The 17,209-nt window shown below is 43.1% G+C and overlaps 1 protein-coding gene across 10 annotated transcripts in view; it reads left to right on the top strand.

Moving 5' to 3' along the window:
* The window catches only part of ltbp1 (latent transforming growth factor beta binding protein 1), a 386,058-nt gene that overhangs the window by 143,155 nt on the left and 225,694 nt on the right, over positions 1–17,209 (top strand). For all 10 annotated transcript variants that reach the window (XM_028820637.2, XM_028820635.2, XM_051919196.1 and 7 more), the window contains exon 9: positions 315–395. In XM_028820637.2, the coding sequence (XP_028676470.1) occupies positions 315–395 (81 nt within the window). The remainder of the gene's footprint in view (positions 1–314; positions 396–17,209) is intronic.

The raw sequence follows: 17,209 nt of genomic DNA, 5'->3' as shown, positions 1-17,209 counted from the left end.
ATAATTATGATATGATGGCCACAATCACAGTCACTGGCAAACTAATAACCCATTCAGTATTTTGAATATGTCGAGCCCTTTTAAATTACCACAGCCACAGATAAACTCTTCTCGATCTTAAAACACTTCCTACATTGGTTCCATATTCTGAGTGAGTGAAGCACAATTGGGTTGTTAGTATACTGTGTTGGCGATAACTTGTCATTATTAGGGTACAAAGCAAAGACTGTAAAGAAGTACTGCAGGATTTTATTTCTATTACGGACCAAGCCTTCCAAGTTCTTATCTTTCATTCATTCCATCTTTCTTTACAGCCATCCCTATAACGGGTTCTAGACAGCAGCACATTGACTGTCCCGTTGGGTACAAGAGGATCAACATAACTTTTTGCGCAGGTAAGTTAATGTTAATTTTGGAATTTATATACAGTATTACTATCTGTGAAAATTCAAAATTAAATTAGCATAGTGGGATGCTAGCTAATTGGCTCTTTTGTAGTATACACAATGATAAGTAGAAGTGCAGGTCTGTGATATACGGTTTGCTTATTTATGGATGGATATCCACAAAGGGAGAAGATGAGTCAGTCAGTCATTATCCAAACTGCTATATCCTAACTACAGGGTCAGTGGGGTCTGCTGGAGCCAATCCCAGGCAGCACAGGGCGCAAGGCAGGAAACAAACCCTGGGCAGGGTGCCAGCCCACCGCAGATATTATAGTATCCATCCATCCATCCATTATCCAACCTGCTATATCCTCACTACAGGGTTACGGGGGGTCTGCTGTAGCCAATCCCAGCCAGCACAGGGCGCAAGGCAGGAAACAAACCCCAGGCTGGATGCCAGCCCACCGCAGGGCACACACACACCAAGCACACACACTAGGGACAATTTAGGATCGCCAATGCACCTAACCTGCATGTCTTTGGACTGTGGGAGGAAACCCACGTAGACATGGGGAGAACATGCAGACTGCACACAGGGAGAACCCCAGGACACAAACCCAGGTCTCCTTACTGGGAGGCAGCAGCGCTACCACTGCGACACCGTGCCGCCCGAGAAGATGAGTCATGTATCTTAAAATAGTTTTTTTTATTCCTGAGCTTTCAACCCTTATCAGGAGTCCTCATCAGAGGAAAATAATTAGACATACAGGAATATCAAGGTGATGTCCATAATAAATGATAATGGTGTCTCACAGAAAAACAAGAAAGAGTTTAAACATTTTCATTATACTTGAAATGAGAAACCAAAGATTACCGATTAAAAAACAAATCAGAGCCAACATGGCCATGCAGAATGCAAACAGAAGTAAAAAAAAATGAAAAATGACACCAACTGATAACACTATTATTATTTAAAATAATAAAGCTTTTTTTGTTTTTTAGTATGGTTACTTTATCTAATTCTGGGTTTAAAGGTGCTATGAGAGAGCACCCATTTGTTGATAAGCAACAGAAGTAGCCACTTTGCTCCCCTATGATTAACTCATTTTCCTTTATAATTACACTCTGCGTGTCTTTAGAAAAAACAAAACTGACATCCAGCCACTCATCATTGGTGGGGCCTGTGTGGAGAGGGTCCTGGTGTTCAGGTTTCTGGACATTGAGCTGGAGGATGATCTGACCTGGAGTGCCAACACCAAGGAGCTGCTGAAGAAAGCGCAGCAGAGACTGTATTTTCTGAGAAACCTCAAAGAACCATCTCCCCAAAAATCTGCTCCTTGCCTTTTATCACTGTTCCATCGAGAGTGTGCTCACGTACGGACTGTGTGTGTGGTACGGCAGCTGCACTTTCTCAGAAAGGAAAGCAGAGAGAACAATTGGCTGTACCCTCCTCAGTCTGGAATAAATCTACACCTCCCGATGCTGCAAAAAAGCAATACACATTTCACAGGATTCATCACATCCCGGTCATTGTCTCTTCCAGCTTTTGTCATCAGGCAAGAAATACAGAGCAATGAAAACTAGGACAAACCGCCTTAAAAACAGCTTTTATCCAAAAGCAATCATTTTTTTTTTTTTTTTTGTTCTTTATTTTGCCTTATACAATTTCTTGTATTAGGAATTTGTTAGTTTTCACATACCCCTTGGGGTCAGAGCGCAGGGTCAGCTATTGTACAGCACCCCTGGAGCAATTACAGGTTAAGGGCCTTGCTCAAGGGCCCAGCAGAGCAGGATCTCTTTTGGCAGTGACGGGGATTTGAACCGGCAACCCTCGGGATACCAGTGCAGATCCTTAGCCTCAGAGCCACCACTCCGCCCCAAACACAGAATAAAACTGCTCCATATCATTCTCCCAATGTGCAATATAGACCTTAAGTCAACCAGTGCAATTTGTACATTTTGTAAAGTACTTTTATTACTATTCGGTTTGTTATTATTTTCTCTCTTCTTGTCTTTTTAACTCTTATGCCTCACACTGAATCGTCTGCACCTTCAATTTCGTTGTTCCTTTGTAAAAGTGACGATGACAATAAAGATCTATCTATCTATCTATCTATCTATCTATCTATCTATCTATCTATCTATCTATCTATCTATCTATCTATCTATCTATCTATCTATCTATCTATCGTGAATTGGACACAGTATAGCGCCCAACCCGGCACAGACTTACACAGAGGCACGTGTAAAAGTACAGAGAGACTTTATTTTTCTTCAGCTGGAGGACACGTCTTCCCCATGAACCCTCCAGCCACAACACTGTCCCAAAAGCACTTAAACCACAGACTAAACACTCTTCCTCTGGCACCACCACTCCTCCCAGGCAACCTCATCCTCTTCCTCCCGACTCTGGCTCCTGAGTGGTGGATGGTGGCCCTTTTTATAGTCCACCCAGAAGTGCTCCAGGTGCTTGATCAGCTGTTGCTAATTGCACTTCCGGGCGGGGCTGTAAAGGTGTCCAGGCTGGCTCTGGGATCCATGCAGCACCCCCTGGCGACCACCCCAGATCCCCACAGGGTTGTGGAGAACTCCATCTCCCATGGAGCCCTGCGGGAAACTGAGGCACCATCGTCAGCATGGGACCCAGCCGCCTGCCACTCTATCTATCTATCTATCTATCTATCTATCTAGCTATCTATCTGTCAGTACAGTACAGATATCAAGCATCGTTTAGCATAACGTCTGTTCATCCTGGCCCAATCGAAAGTCACCTAACAACTTCCAGTTCGCCCCTTCTTTTGTTGTGGATTGAGACAGGCCACAAACCTCGAGACAGCAGCTCTGCCACCACACTCACTGCTCTTCAGTTTATTGTGTTCATAACAATTACTTTTTTTTTTTTTCCAGCGCCCAATTGACCCCGACATATGATATACCGTTTGACTTGTTTTGATGTCTAGTTATGCAAGATGTCAAGTTTTTTGGGCTTACCCCGTATTTTTGACCTGAAAAAAAGCTTATTTTTAGGCCATTTTTGGACCTTATTTTGTGCAGGAAATGACACCCTAATGATAAGATGTAAACCAACAGATGCCTTCTACAGAAATGATCAGAAGGACTTGAAGTTGTGCAGGCCGCATCACCCGACTCCTAATGGGATTCAAGGGGTACTCCAAGGATACTCCATTTTGAAAAATTATGCAGACCTGTAATACAGGCATGTGGAGTGTCATTTTATGTTGTTTTGAGGTTGCTGATCACAAATGTGATCATATTTGTGATATTTGAGTCTTTATCAGGGGACTTAGCCCCCTAAGAGCTGCTCCCAGAAGATTAAAAAAGACAAATTTCAAACATGAGCATGTGGGCATCATGTTAGACTATTTCAAGGTGAGTGATTACGAATATGATATTTTTAATTTTGGATTCTTTACTGGGAGTCTAGCACCTCTATGGCCCTCTCTCAGAGGGTGACAAATGACAAACTTATATTACAATCAAGAATAGTTAGACTTTCAACATTAAATTGAATTATTGTTTCAAAAATGTGATGTACTTCTACAATGGGAGGTTTTTTATATGGTGGCTGGAGTGCCAATTCTGCCACCAACCCCCTGGTTTTTCCCTCCATGTTGGAAGGCCTACATGCAGATTAACGTCATACCCAGAATGGAGCAATTGCAGGTTAGATAGATAGATAGATAGATAGATACTTTATTAATCCCAAGGGGAAATTCACATACTCCAGCAGCAGCATACTGATAAAGAAAATATTAAAGAGTGATAACAATGCAGGTATAACAGACAATAACTTTGTATAATGTTAACGTTTACCCCCCCCCCCCGGTGGAATTGAACAGTCGCATAGTGTGTCGGAGGAACGATCTCCTCAGTCTGTCAGTGGAGCAGGACGGTGACAGCAGTCTGTCGCTGAAGCTGCTCCTCTGTCTGGAGATGATCCTGTTCAGTGGATTCTCCAAGATTGACAGGAGTCTGCTCAGCGCCCGTCGCTCTGCCACAGATGTCAAACTGTCCAGCTCCGTGCCTACAATAGAGCCTGCCTTCCTCACCAGTTTGTCCAGGCATGAGGCGTCCATCTTCTTTATGCTGCCTACCCTGCACACCACTGCGTAGAAGAGTTAAGGTTAAGGGCCTTGCTCAAGGGCCCAATGAAGTAAAGTCACTTGTGGCATCTACGGGATTCAAACCGGCAACCCTCCGATTACCAGTGCAGATCCCTAACCTCAGAGCCACCACTCCGCCATGTATGAGAGATGCAAAAAATGAAATCAACAAAATAGGACCTGGCAGGCAAGAAAAGTAAGCGACAGAAATAAAGTACAGTAATCCCTCGCTACTTCGCGGTTCACTTTTCGCGGATTCACGACTTCGCGGATTTTATATGTAAGCATATCTAAATTCATAACGCGGATTTTTCGCTGCTTCGCGGGTTTCTGCGGACAATGGGTCTTTTTACTTGCTTCCTCAGTTGGTTTGCCCAGTTGATTTCATACAAGAGATGCTATTGGCGGATGGCTGAGAAGCTACCCAATCAGAGCACGCAGTTAAGTTCCTGTGTGCTGCTGATTGGCTCAGCGACGGAGTGTTGCATTAACCAGGAAGTCTCATCTCACTCATTCATCATTAACGTGCTACTGCTTCAGGGGCCGTGTCCAAGCTTCAACAGAAGATGCAAATGATTGCAGAAAAGGTAAAAGTTTTGGATATGTTGAAGGAAGGGAACAGCTACACCACTGCAGGACATCGATTCTTTTTATTTAAAAAGGAGGAAAAGCATATAAGATCTACGGCCGCAGTGTCCTTTAACCAGGGTGCAAAACGAGTTGCAAGTGGACGTGATAAGGCAGTAGTCTGGATGGAATCTGCTTTAGGAATCTTTGTAACAAGGTCGACGACGTCATGACCGCCTACAAGCTGCTACGTGTACTTCGCTATATAGTAAGTGTAAACTTAGCAGTTGTCCCTGTTATTAATAGAGTAAACGGTGGGTTGTAAACAATACAGGGAGGGTTTAAAAATGTCCAAATACACGTTAAATAATTAAATAAATATAGTGTCCCTACTTCGCGGAAATTCAGTTATCGCGGTAGGCCTTGGAACCTATCTCCCGCGATAAGTGAGGGATTACTGTACAGCTTACCTTGTAGCTTTGTGAAAGAGCAATTTCATTAACCTAAAATGAAGGCTGGGCCCCTTGGGTTCTATTAGGCTGTAAACTTAAGATTTGTCAATATTACCACCAAAGTATTTCTTTCATTTAAAGATTAGTTTAATAGCATCACAAATTCACGCACAGTTTACTAAGTAATATTTATTAAGGTAAAAAAAAAATGTGGAAAAATATTTTCAGTGAATGTTTCTTTATTGTGTGTACAGTAATCCCTCCTCCATCGCGGGGGTTGCGTTCCAGAGCCACCCGCGAAATAAGAAAATCCGCGAAGTAGAAGCCATATGTTTATATGGTTATTTTTATATTGTCATGCTTGGGTCACAGATTTGCGCAGAAACACAGGAGGTTGTAGAGAGACAGGAACGTTATTCAAACACTGCAAACAAACATTTGTCTCTTTTTCAAAAGTTTAAACTGTGCTCCATGACAAGACAGAGATGACAGTTCTGTCTCACAATTAAAAGAATGCAAACATATCTTCCTCTTCAAAGGAGCAAACAAATCAATAGGGCTGTTTGGCTTTTAAGTATGCGAAGCACTGTCAGGAGCAGAGAGAGAGAGAGATAAAAAAATCAATACGTGCCCTTCGTGCTTTTAAGTATGTGAAGCACCGTGCAGCATGTCACTTCACAAAGCAGCTGCACAGAAGGTAGCCAACGTGAAGATAATCTTTCAGCATTTTTAGACGAGCGTCCGTATCGTCTGGGTGTGCGAACAGCCCCCCTGCTCACACCCCCTACGTCAGAATCAGAAAAAGTCAGTGCAAGAGAGAGAGAAAGAAAGTACATTGGGTAGCTTCTCAGCCATCTGCCAATAGCGTCCCTAGTATGAAATCAACTGGGCAAACCAACTAAGGAAGCATGTACCAGAAATTAAAAGACCCATTGTCCTCAGAAATCCGCGAACCAGCAAAAAATCCGCGATATATATTTAAATATGCTTACATATAAAATCCGCGATGGAGTGAAGCCGCGAAAGGCGAAGCGCGATATAGCGAGGGATCACTGTATTCCTTTCTAAAGTGTCCAAGGGAGAACCTTTTTCTTCATGCAAAGGCTGTTTTTATTATTATTATTTTGCATAGATATAGATATCTATGCAAATGGACGAAGGTCCAAGTCTTTAGAGTCCTGGTGCTTCCTGTCTTGCTATATATTGGAATGGCCAAGCTCACATATATAGCGTGTAAAAGTGTAAAAATCGATCAAGAAATAACAGAGTTATAGTTGAAAATAATGAAGGTGGCGCCATTGCTGCAGCTTTTCATTTCATTAGACAACAGCTTTGAAATTGCAATGCGTCAGTCTGGTGCGTCCGCATTATCTGTGCCAAGAAACTTGCCATCACAGAATGATGACATGAAACTGGATGCATCAGTAAAAGCTGAAATGGCGGTGATTCAGAGCAACGGCAAACGCGGGCGTTGTTTAGAACAAGTGTATCAGTATCTGATGACTGTGCCGCCTACTTGAGTGGAGGCAGAGCGTGCTTTCTCAGCGGCTGGCATACTTCTGCATGAAGGTGCGCTCTTGCCTGGACGACCGCACGCTGCACACGTTAATAATAATAATAATAATAATAATTCATTACTTTTATATAGTGCTTTTCTCAGTACTCAAAGCTCTATCCACACAGGGAGGAACTGGGAAGCGAACCCGCAGTCTTCCACAGTCTCCTTACTGCAAAGCAGCAGCACTACCACTGCGCCACCTGTGAGGACGATGTGCTTTCTACGCTCTTATTACCACAACTAAAGATACATGTACTTATATGACAGCATGAACTGCTTGTAGTTACGGTTAGTCTTTTATTTGTGTCAATATATTGCAGTAGTTTTATTAAAAATAAGTGCCGGTCGTTCTAAAACCGTTCACTTGTGAGATGCCCGTGCACTGTGTCATCCCTGGGAGCCCAGGATTCCCGGGAATGAAATGCGGGATTCCTGAATTCCCGGGAATGGATAAACACGTCCGGGAATGGATTCCCTAGTTGCGAGACATGGATGCTATCCAGTGACCTGAGATGAAGACTGGACTCCTGTGTCTCTCCGGAAAATCCTTGGGTCCTGCTGGTTTGACTTTGTGTTGCTCATGAAGTCCCGAATGAGGCACATGACCTGCATTGTGAGGGAGCGTCAGTTACGGCACTACAGCCACATGGCGTGTTTCCCCGAGGGTGATCCAGCTCGTAAGATCCTCATTGTTGAGAACCCGAGTGGCTGGACCAGGCCAAGGGGTCGCCCACGTAACACCTAGCTGCAGCAGATAGAGGGTCATTTCTGGAGGGTGAGACTGGACCGGGTGTCTGCCTGGGGGGTTGCCAACCGGGATCCAGAGTTGTTTCGTCGTGTAGTGGGTGCAGCAACACACTGTACCAGTGCATGCACCCCAACTTGACTTGACTTATTATTAAGATGAATCTGAGCAGACTCTAAGGATGACACTCCTTTGGTGAATTCTGCTTGGGTTTTGCATTCCGACACAGCTGGGGGCATCAGAGATGATAACTTCTAGTAAATGGGCTGTGATCTGAGGAGGCTTTATGTTGCCGGTCCCATCCCGGCTTTCAGCCATTTCCTCTCACTGTACTATCATGTCATGTTCCGGTGCTTCCAAGTTATTTTATCCATTATTGTTCTCCCGCTGGGTCCTGACGAAAGCCTCCATCACTTCAGCACTGATTGCCCACCGCCCCTGTCCCCAGTGTTTCCGGGAGCTGATTCCAACAGAGCTCCCATATTTAGAGCTGAATCTGCGCCGACCTTCTGATTTTAATTATTTCAGATCAGAGCTAAACCTGTCGAAGTCACTTCTTATTAGAACTCCCTCAGAAATCTACTTGAATCAAAAAACAAATCAGCAGCCAGAGTGTATTCAGGAAAGCTGTAGGGCGAGGAGCAATGGCTTGAATGGCATTTCCTTTTTGCAGATGGCAACTAATTTGATGTTTGGATGCACATTGTGCTTTTTTTTTGTACTGTATTAGTTTGTATTAATCTTCTAAATAAATTGATAAGAGCTAAATTTCTTTTTTTTTCCTGGTATACTATATTGATCTCTGTGGGGAAATTCTCTTTCCAAATGACCTTAGGGGGTCAGAGTACAGGGCCAGCCATTGGACAGCGCCCCTGGAGCAATTTTCAGTTTAAGGGTCTTACTCAAGGGCTCAAATGAAGTAGGATTCCTTCAGCCGGTAACGGGATTTAAACTGGCAACCTCCAGATATCATTTGGGAGTAAAAGAAGTAGTATGCTTTTCTGGGTAATAGAGAAAGATGAATGTCAACTTTATTAATTAACTTTACTCCACAGTGTTTTACTACAACGATGGTACACAATGTAAGGCAATCACACCGTCATCCTCTGCTGGGCCTTCACCCCAAGCCAAGGTCATAAGCTGGAAGTTAAAAAGCACTAAGGTGAAAACATTAAAAAACTCCAAGGCTGACATTCAAAGCTATACAGGTAGACTCCTAAGTACCTTTAAGTCCTTTCCTGGAGTCGCAGATTCGTTCACGATGATTGATTATTTTTTAAACCCAACAACTTTGAACATCATTGTTACCGCAGTGTCGTGAATGACCGCTCTTTGCTACCACTATGCTTACAATAAAACATCAGTACTGAACTTACAGAGCTTCAGCCTGACTGAACTTAGGAGAACTGGTGTCGCTGCAGAGACCCTCGCCTGTGTGTGTGTGAGTGTCAGTGTTCTCCCTTGATGGACTGCCCAGGGATCACTCCTATCTCGCTCCTTCTCTGCCATTCTGCCGCCATGGATGGCTGTATGCCCATACCCAGGGCATGAAGTGGGCACCTTGTACTACGACAAATGGCCAAACAATAAAACAATGTTTTTTGCTTATGCTTCTTTCCTTCTTAATTAACATGAACACACTCTTTTCCAATATGTATGTACCGTATATACTCGCGGATAAGCTCTCCAACGCATAGGTCGGGACTTGATTTTACCGTATAATTTCTTGTATTTTATAATATCAGTCGTATAAATTGAATGTGGAAAACTCCTGCTGTTGTTCCAAGAGATTACGATATGCTAACGTCCACCTGAGAGAGTAACCACGGAGCACACAGCCTTTTTATTTCTATATATTGTGTCTACGTGACCACACAGTAATACCCATACTATTCCTAGGCGACGTTTGCACTGATTTGTGTTTTTTGTATCTCATACACCACAGGTGGGCAGATTCAGTCCTGGAGGTTCCGCAGTGGTTGCACGTTTTTGTTCCAACCCAGTTGCTTAATTAAAAACCAATCTTTATCAATTATTTAATTTCATGGCTTGTTAGTGCTTTAACTCTGCCATGTCAAGTTATTCTCATATCCTAGATTTTTTTTTTCCTTTCTAAGGATATCATCCAAATGATTTGAAGTTTAAAACAGACGAGTTATTCTCAGTCCTTCACTTTTTTCTCTTCACTTTCCTTCCAAGTATTTAATTAAACCCAATAGTGCATGATAAATACACACAGAGGTGTAAATGGAAACAAGCTAAATGGGGAAATGCTGGTTTCTTTTGTCATTTGCATCTTATTGCTAATAAGGAGCAATTAAAAACTAAGACTACAACTATTTAAGACTAAAATAAGTAATAAGGGTTCAAAATCTTAACGAGCGAGACAGCTAAAGTAAAGCAGAAGTGTTACTTTGAGCAATAAGTGCTTCTTATTAAGCAATTGGATTGGAGCAAAAACCTGCAGCCACTGCGGCCCTCCAGGACTGAATCTGCCCACTCCTGTCATACACCTTTATCGTAAGAGCATCCCTTATCTACGATGGAGCGTTCAATCAGACGAAAATATGAAGCTGGTTTTAAATTAAACGTCATTGAAGTGCCAAAAGAAATTGGTAACCGCGCTGCTGCAACAAAATTCAATGCGACTGAGAAACTGGTGCGAGATTGAAGGAGGCAAGAAGATAATTATTGTATTTTTGAACGGGCATATAAGTCGGGGTCTGATTTTATGATCGATTTTTCAGGTTTCAAGACTTATACACGAGTATATACAGTAATCTCAAAATGCAGATCAATACTCAGTAACATTTTTGGCTTGATAAATAGACATATCCAGTAAGTCTCACAGCTTTTTCTATCTTTGGAGCTGTGTACCTTCCCGCCCCATTCTAAGCTACAAAAATAGACAAGATATTGTTAAAATATATAAAAAAACACTTCCCTTTTGAGCACAATTTAATGTGGTAAATTGCTATGTGCCATGATTGTGATTACAACCTCACACTGTTCCACTCCATTTGAATTCATGTGGCACAGCTGCGCTCGGGTCCTAATCTGGGATCCTGAGGGGGTTCATCGTGTTGGGGGGGGTGCGGCAATGCAGTTATTTTTGTTGAGTTCAATTTGTTCACCCGCAAAAGGTGAGAAGTCTATTTAAGGATAACGTGTCACATCAAAGAGCCATGTAAAGGGCAGATAATCCATCCATTGTGGCACTCCGCACCGACACTGCATTGGTGTTAGCAGTGGGATGAGAAGACTTACAATCCTACTTAGCAGAGCGCTGAGTGCCTCTGACACCTAAAACGGATCTGCTTGGCTCTTTGGAGGAGTTGCAGGAGAGTCTCAAGGCTCAAATCCATAATCAGGAGCAGCAGCTGAGAGACTGCCACTTCTACAGCTCCACCACCGCTTCTCCATCTGCTAATGTCCATTAAACTGGGTGCATGGATGCCATTGGAGCTTTGGGCTCATGGAACCGGGGTAGAAGTGTGGCACACCAGCCACTGTAAAAAAACCTCACACTGTTCCACTCCATTTGAACTTGGGTGGCGCTGAGGTGTTGCGTGGCTGCACTCGGGTCCAAATCTGGGATCCTGAGGGGGTTCGTTGTGTGGTGGCTGCGTCAATGTGCTGTATCCTAACCTCCTGTGAAGAAATAGCTTAGATGTCTCATTTAAGGTGTTTATTATTCAGCCCAACAAAGCTCGCCAGTTCTATCCACTTATTTCTTCCAAAAAAACATCAAGTCGGGTTTTGAAAGTCCCCAACGTCTTACTGTCTACCACACTACTTGATCGCTTATTCCAAGTGTCTATCGTTCTTTGTGTAAAGAAAAACTTGCTAATGTTTGTGTGAAATTTACCCTTAACAAGTTTCCAACTGTGTCCCCGTGTTCTTGATGAGCTCATTTTAAAATAACAGTCTCGATCCACTGGACTAATTCCCTTCATAATTTTAAACACTTCAGTCAGGTCTCCTCTTAATCTTGTTTTGCTTAAACTGTAAATGCTCAGCTCTTTTAATCTTTTTCCTCATAAGTCATCCCTGAATCAGCCTAGTCGCTCTTCTCTGGACTTTCTCCAGTGCTGTTATGTCCTTTTTGTAGCCTGGAGACCCAAACGGCACCCAGGACTCCAGATGAGGCCTCACCAGTGTGTTATAAAGCTTCAGCATCATCTCCTGGGACTTGTACTCCACACATCAAGGTGCTATATAACTGGACATTCTGTTAGCCTTCTTAATGACTTCAGAACACTGTCTGGCCGTTGATAGTGTCGAGTCCACTATGACTCCTAAATCCTTCTCTTAAGGTGAACTCTTGATTTTCAGACCGTCCATTGTGTATTCAAACCTAACATTTTAACTTCCTATATGTAATACTTTACATTTTTACTGACATTAAATTTCATCTGCCACAAATCTGCCCAAGCCTGTCTGCTATCCAAGTCTTTCTGTGATGATATAACAGATTTCAAATTATCTGCTAATCCACCTATCTTGGTATCATCTGCAAACTTAACCATTATATTCCCATCCAAATCATTTACAGATATTAAAAATAGCAGCGGCTGAGGGACTCCGCTCTCAACATCAGCCAATTGCGATAATCTTCCTCACACCATCACCCTCTGCTTCCTGTGTTTGAGCCGATTCTTCATCCACCTACACACCACACCCTGAATTCCCACTTCTTACATTTTCACCTCCTATGTGTAAGTCTTTACATTTACTGACATTACATTTAATCTGCCCAAGCCTGTCTGCTATCCAAGTCCTGTGATGATATAACGGATTCCAAATTATCTGCTAATCCTCCTATCTTGGTATCATCTGCAAACTTAACCAGCTTGTCACTTATATCCCTATCTGAATCATTTATTTATATTAAAAATAGCAGCAGCCCTAGCACTGACCCCTGTGGTTTAGCTAATGGCTAAGCTGTCCTGATTCTTATTAAAGGTTATCAAGGTTTCTACTTCATCTCCACGTCTCAGTGGTCTGTTCCAGAGTCCCACAACTCTTTGTGTAAAGAAGAGCTTCCTGAGTTTTGTCTCAAGAAGTTTGTTTTTTTCTGTTCTCCTGGAAAACACAACATTAAAAATTTTCTTGCCCATCACTGTAAACACAGGAAACGCGACAGAACAATAAAAAAAAAAATTAAGATAATGACTGTTGAATGGAGTATTCCTCCTTCTTTCTTTCCCTTGCTTTTGTCTTGGGAGCTGGAGATAGAAACAGGACCATGGCAGCAGCCATCTTTGTTTAAGGCCAAACGAAGACAAACAGCCTCACTCTGCCAATGCAAGTCTACAAATCACACTGACAGCAATTTTTTGGACAAAGGCGAAAAACCACAAGCAGCTTATGCAAATACAGAAACAACATTAAAACTCCTCGATAGTTTGAATCGGCAAAATTCAACAAAGCATTTTTCACAGCAAATGTGCTGTGCTCGCCAGTGAACTTGTTTGCTGAATATTTTCCTTGAAATTCACTGAGTAGTTGGCTTAGACACCTTTTTTTTTTTTTTTCCATCGCCCAACAATGCTTTGCAAGGCCAGTGTAACATCACAGCATCACAGAGCTGGAGCAGGCAATGTTGGATAGGACAGCCCCCCAAACCCCAAGGCACTGATCCTAGTAGTGGGCTAAAAGTTTGGTGAAAACTTGCAAATACATTTAAACACGAAAGTGTTTGTGTCTTGAAGGTAATGTCATTTTTGTATGTGCTAGTATGTGACCAGGTGGCACGGTGGCGCAGTGGTAGTGCTGCTGCCTCGCAGTTAGGAGACCCAGGTTCGCTTCCCGGGTCCTCCCTGCGTGGAGTTTGCATGTTCTCCCCGTGTCTGCGTGGGTTTCCTCCGGGCGCTCCGGTTTCCTCCCACAGTCCAAAGACATGCAGGTTAGGTGGATTGGCGATTCTAAATTGGCCCTAGTGTGTGCTTGGTGTGTGGGTGTGTTTGTGTGTGTCCTGCTGTGGGTTGGCACCCTGCCCGGGATTGGTTCCTGCCTTGTGCCCTGTGTTGGCTGGGATTGGCTCCAGCAGACCCCCGTGATCCTGTGTTTGGATTCACCGGGTTGGAAAATGGATGGATGGATAGTATGTGACCTGTGTATAATATATGAGACCACCACTTTAATAGTATTACCCAGAGTTCTGTGCAGTTCATGCAAACAGGCATTGCACATATTTAGTAGTCGCTGATCCAGCGGCTGTGGAGCATCAGTTGGTGAAGAAAGATTCACTGATCTTGACTTTGCTGACGATGCTGTGATCTTTGTAGAGTCAATGGGCGCTCAAGAGTCTGAGCGAGGAGTCTGAGTGTTTGGGCTTGCGAGACTCCTGATAAAAACCAAGATCAGGCCTTTAATGACCTCTTGGGCACGGCCCCCAGCAGTGTGTCTGTCTGCGGAGAGAGTGTCGAACCTCATCGAGAGGTTTACTTACCTCGGCAGAGACATTCATGTCTCTGGTGACTCTTCCTATGAAGTCACTAGACAGATTGGGAGAACATGGGGGGTCATGAGGTCACTGGGTGTGTGGCACTCCCGATATCTCTGCCAATGCAAGAAGGTCTGAGTCTTTAGAGTCCTGGGGCCTCATGTATAACGCCGTGCGTAGAACTCACACTATAACATGGCGTAAGCACAAAAGCGGGATTGTGCGTACGCACAGAAAAATCCAGATGCAGGAATCTGTGCGCACGCATACTTTCACGTTCTTCCACTACATAAATCCCGATTTGCGTGAAAAGTAACGCACGTGCACGCGCCTTCTGTCCCGCCCCAACTCCTCCCAGAATTACGCCTCTTTGAATATGCAAATCAATATAAATAGCCTTCTGTGAAAAGACAATGGGAAAAGCACAGGGGAAAATATAAGAATTTCAGTGAATACCAAGAGGAGGCAAAGGAAAAACGTACTATTTGTTGGTTTAAACAGTGATATAAACAACAAAAGGAAGCTGATCGAGTGACAGAGTGTCGGAGAAACTCGAAGGCTCAACTTCACAAAGTCGCACAGTGCCCGAAATAAAAAAGAAATCACATATCAAAGTCGCCGTGAAAAAGCGAGTCGTAGCCCACCGTCTGAGTGTCATATGAAAGCTTATTAGGGTACTGACAAAAAAAAGGCACACAGTGGGGAAAAAAGCACGAAATGTCAACTTTAATCTCGAAATTTCCACTTTAATCACGTAGTTTATTTTGCCATTAAAGTAGAACATTATAAACTTCATCTTAAAATCGTTTAATTTACTAGTTTCTCAAATCCCATTGTAACTAAAGTGGCATGTTAAATGCTTTGTTCTGTATTTGATCTTCTATGTGCTCTATGTGTATGAATCACTACCTTCTTTTTAAACGGGCTTTCTCTTTCTCCGACAGGACACATAATCCATTACATTCGTGATATTACAGCTCTCTGAATAATTAAAATACTGAGATGTATACGTGATATCTTTTTCATGATGATAGGAATGAAAGCATGTTATTAAACATGGGAACACGGTGGTGCAGTGCTTGTTCATGTCTCACGCAAGAGGCTTGCTGTGCCATGCGCAACCTTCAGTTAAATAATTTATCACAGCAGTACTGTCTCTTTCAAACGTACTAACCTCCAATTCCTGTCCTTACTTTTCTTTCTCCAAAAACTCAATCGCCACATAATAAGCTATGTAATAGACGTGAAGCCATCTGTAAGCTTAGAACTTCGATTCTTCAAAACTTTTAAGGAACATTGAAATATCTTAGTAGTACGTGTTTAATTATTATATCCGTCTATCTTTCCAGTGTCGCGTCAGCACCAGCAAGAATACAGCGCAAGGCAGGAACAATTACTGAACTAGCTAGCGCTGCGGCACCGTGTCCTCACATGTTTAATTATTAACAATACAGATTATTTAAATGAAGTTAAAGGTTTATCTGTATAATATAATCAACATGTTTTGCTGCATTTCGTCTTAGAAATGAATACCGTCATCACATGTAAATACGCGCTTTATAAAGTGGCGCAGGTTGTGCAATATTATAACTGTAGTGCAAGTTTACAGTGGGGTAATTGTACTTATAAGTAAACAGTTATATAAGGAGCACTTGATGGACTGATTTAGTGTGTTTAGAGTTCTTAGGATGAAACTGTTTCTAAACCGCGAAGTCCGTACAGGGACTAAAGCGTTTGCTGTGGCTCAGGCAGCGTCTGCTTCATGCTGTGTACCGATAATTCTCTTTCCAATCAGCTGCTGCTGTGATTTCCCACTCAGATACAGTGATATAAATACTCCGAGTGGTGCAGTGAGAGTAATGTGGAAAAAGATGATCTGCTGTGGCAGCCCTTAACGGGATCAGCTGAAAGAACATGCAGTGAGAGTTATAACGCTAAAGCAGTTCTGGTATTTGGAATACTATGGCTATTCCCTGGCCCATTATATTGTTACAGGTTAATTACAATCAGATGCATTACACTAATAAACAATATGCAGTTAATTTCAGTGTATTTATAAAGCCGCGCCAGGAATGTGGATTTAAGAAAGAAAGAGTGATCACACAGGAACAGTAGCACTGCTTTGACACTGGGTGCCGCCAGTCTGCAAAACCGGGCGGATAAATTGCGTACGCCAAGGAATGAGTTACCGTGGAAATGTGCGTGGCTTTACGCCAAGTTTAGGTTTTATACATCGCGATTTGAGCGTGGAAAGGTTCGTACGCAACATTTCTGTGCGTACGCACCATTTATACATGAGGCCCCTGGTGTTTCCTGTCTTGCTATGAAATGGACGCTATCCAGTGACCTGAGATGAAGACTGAACCCCTTCAGTACTGTGTCTCATGAGAGAAACCTTGGGTACCGCTGGTTTGACTTTGTGTTGAATGAACGGTTACTCACAAAGTCCCAAATGAGTCCCTGCGTTGTGAGGTCAGTTACAGCACTACGGCCATGTGGTGCAATTCCCCGAGGGAGATCCGGCTCATAGGATCCTCATTGTTGACCAGGCCAAGAGGACGTCCACGTGACACCTGGCTACGACAGATAGAGGGTCATTTCCGAAGGGTGGGATTGGACCGCGTGTCTGCCCAGGGGGTTGCCAACCGGGATCCTAAGCTGTTTCATTGTGTGGTGGGTGCGGCAATGTGCTGTACCAGTGCATACTCCCCAAACTGACCTGACTGACAGCAGTGAACAAGCAAAAGTGTCAGGAAATAAAACCAAACAGAATGTATTTTTCAGTTCAAGAGGTGAGGGGGGCACAAGCCTCCTATCTGCATGACAATTCTGATATTTAGTTCTATTCGTTTTATCTTAGGGAGGCACGGTGGTGCAGTGGATAGCACTACTGCCTCACAGCTCAGGTAACATTTTTGGCCACAATAGT

Source organism: Erpetoichthys calabaricus, chromosome 15 (assembly GCF_900747795.2).
Source record: "Erpetoichthys calabaricus chromosome 15, fErpCal1.3, whole genome shotgun sequence".
NCBI lineage: Eukaryota > Metazoa > Chordata > Cladistia > Polypteriformes > Polypteridae > Erpetoichthys > Erpetoichthys calabaricus.
Note: the sequence above shows the minus strand (reverse complement) of the source record. Positions and strands in the feature narration are given on the sequence as shown.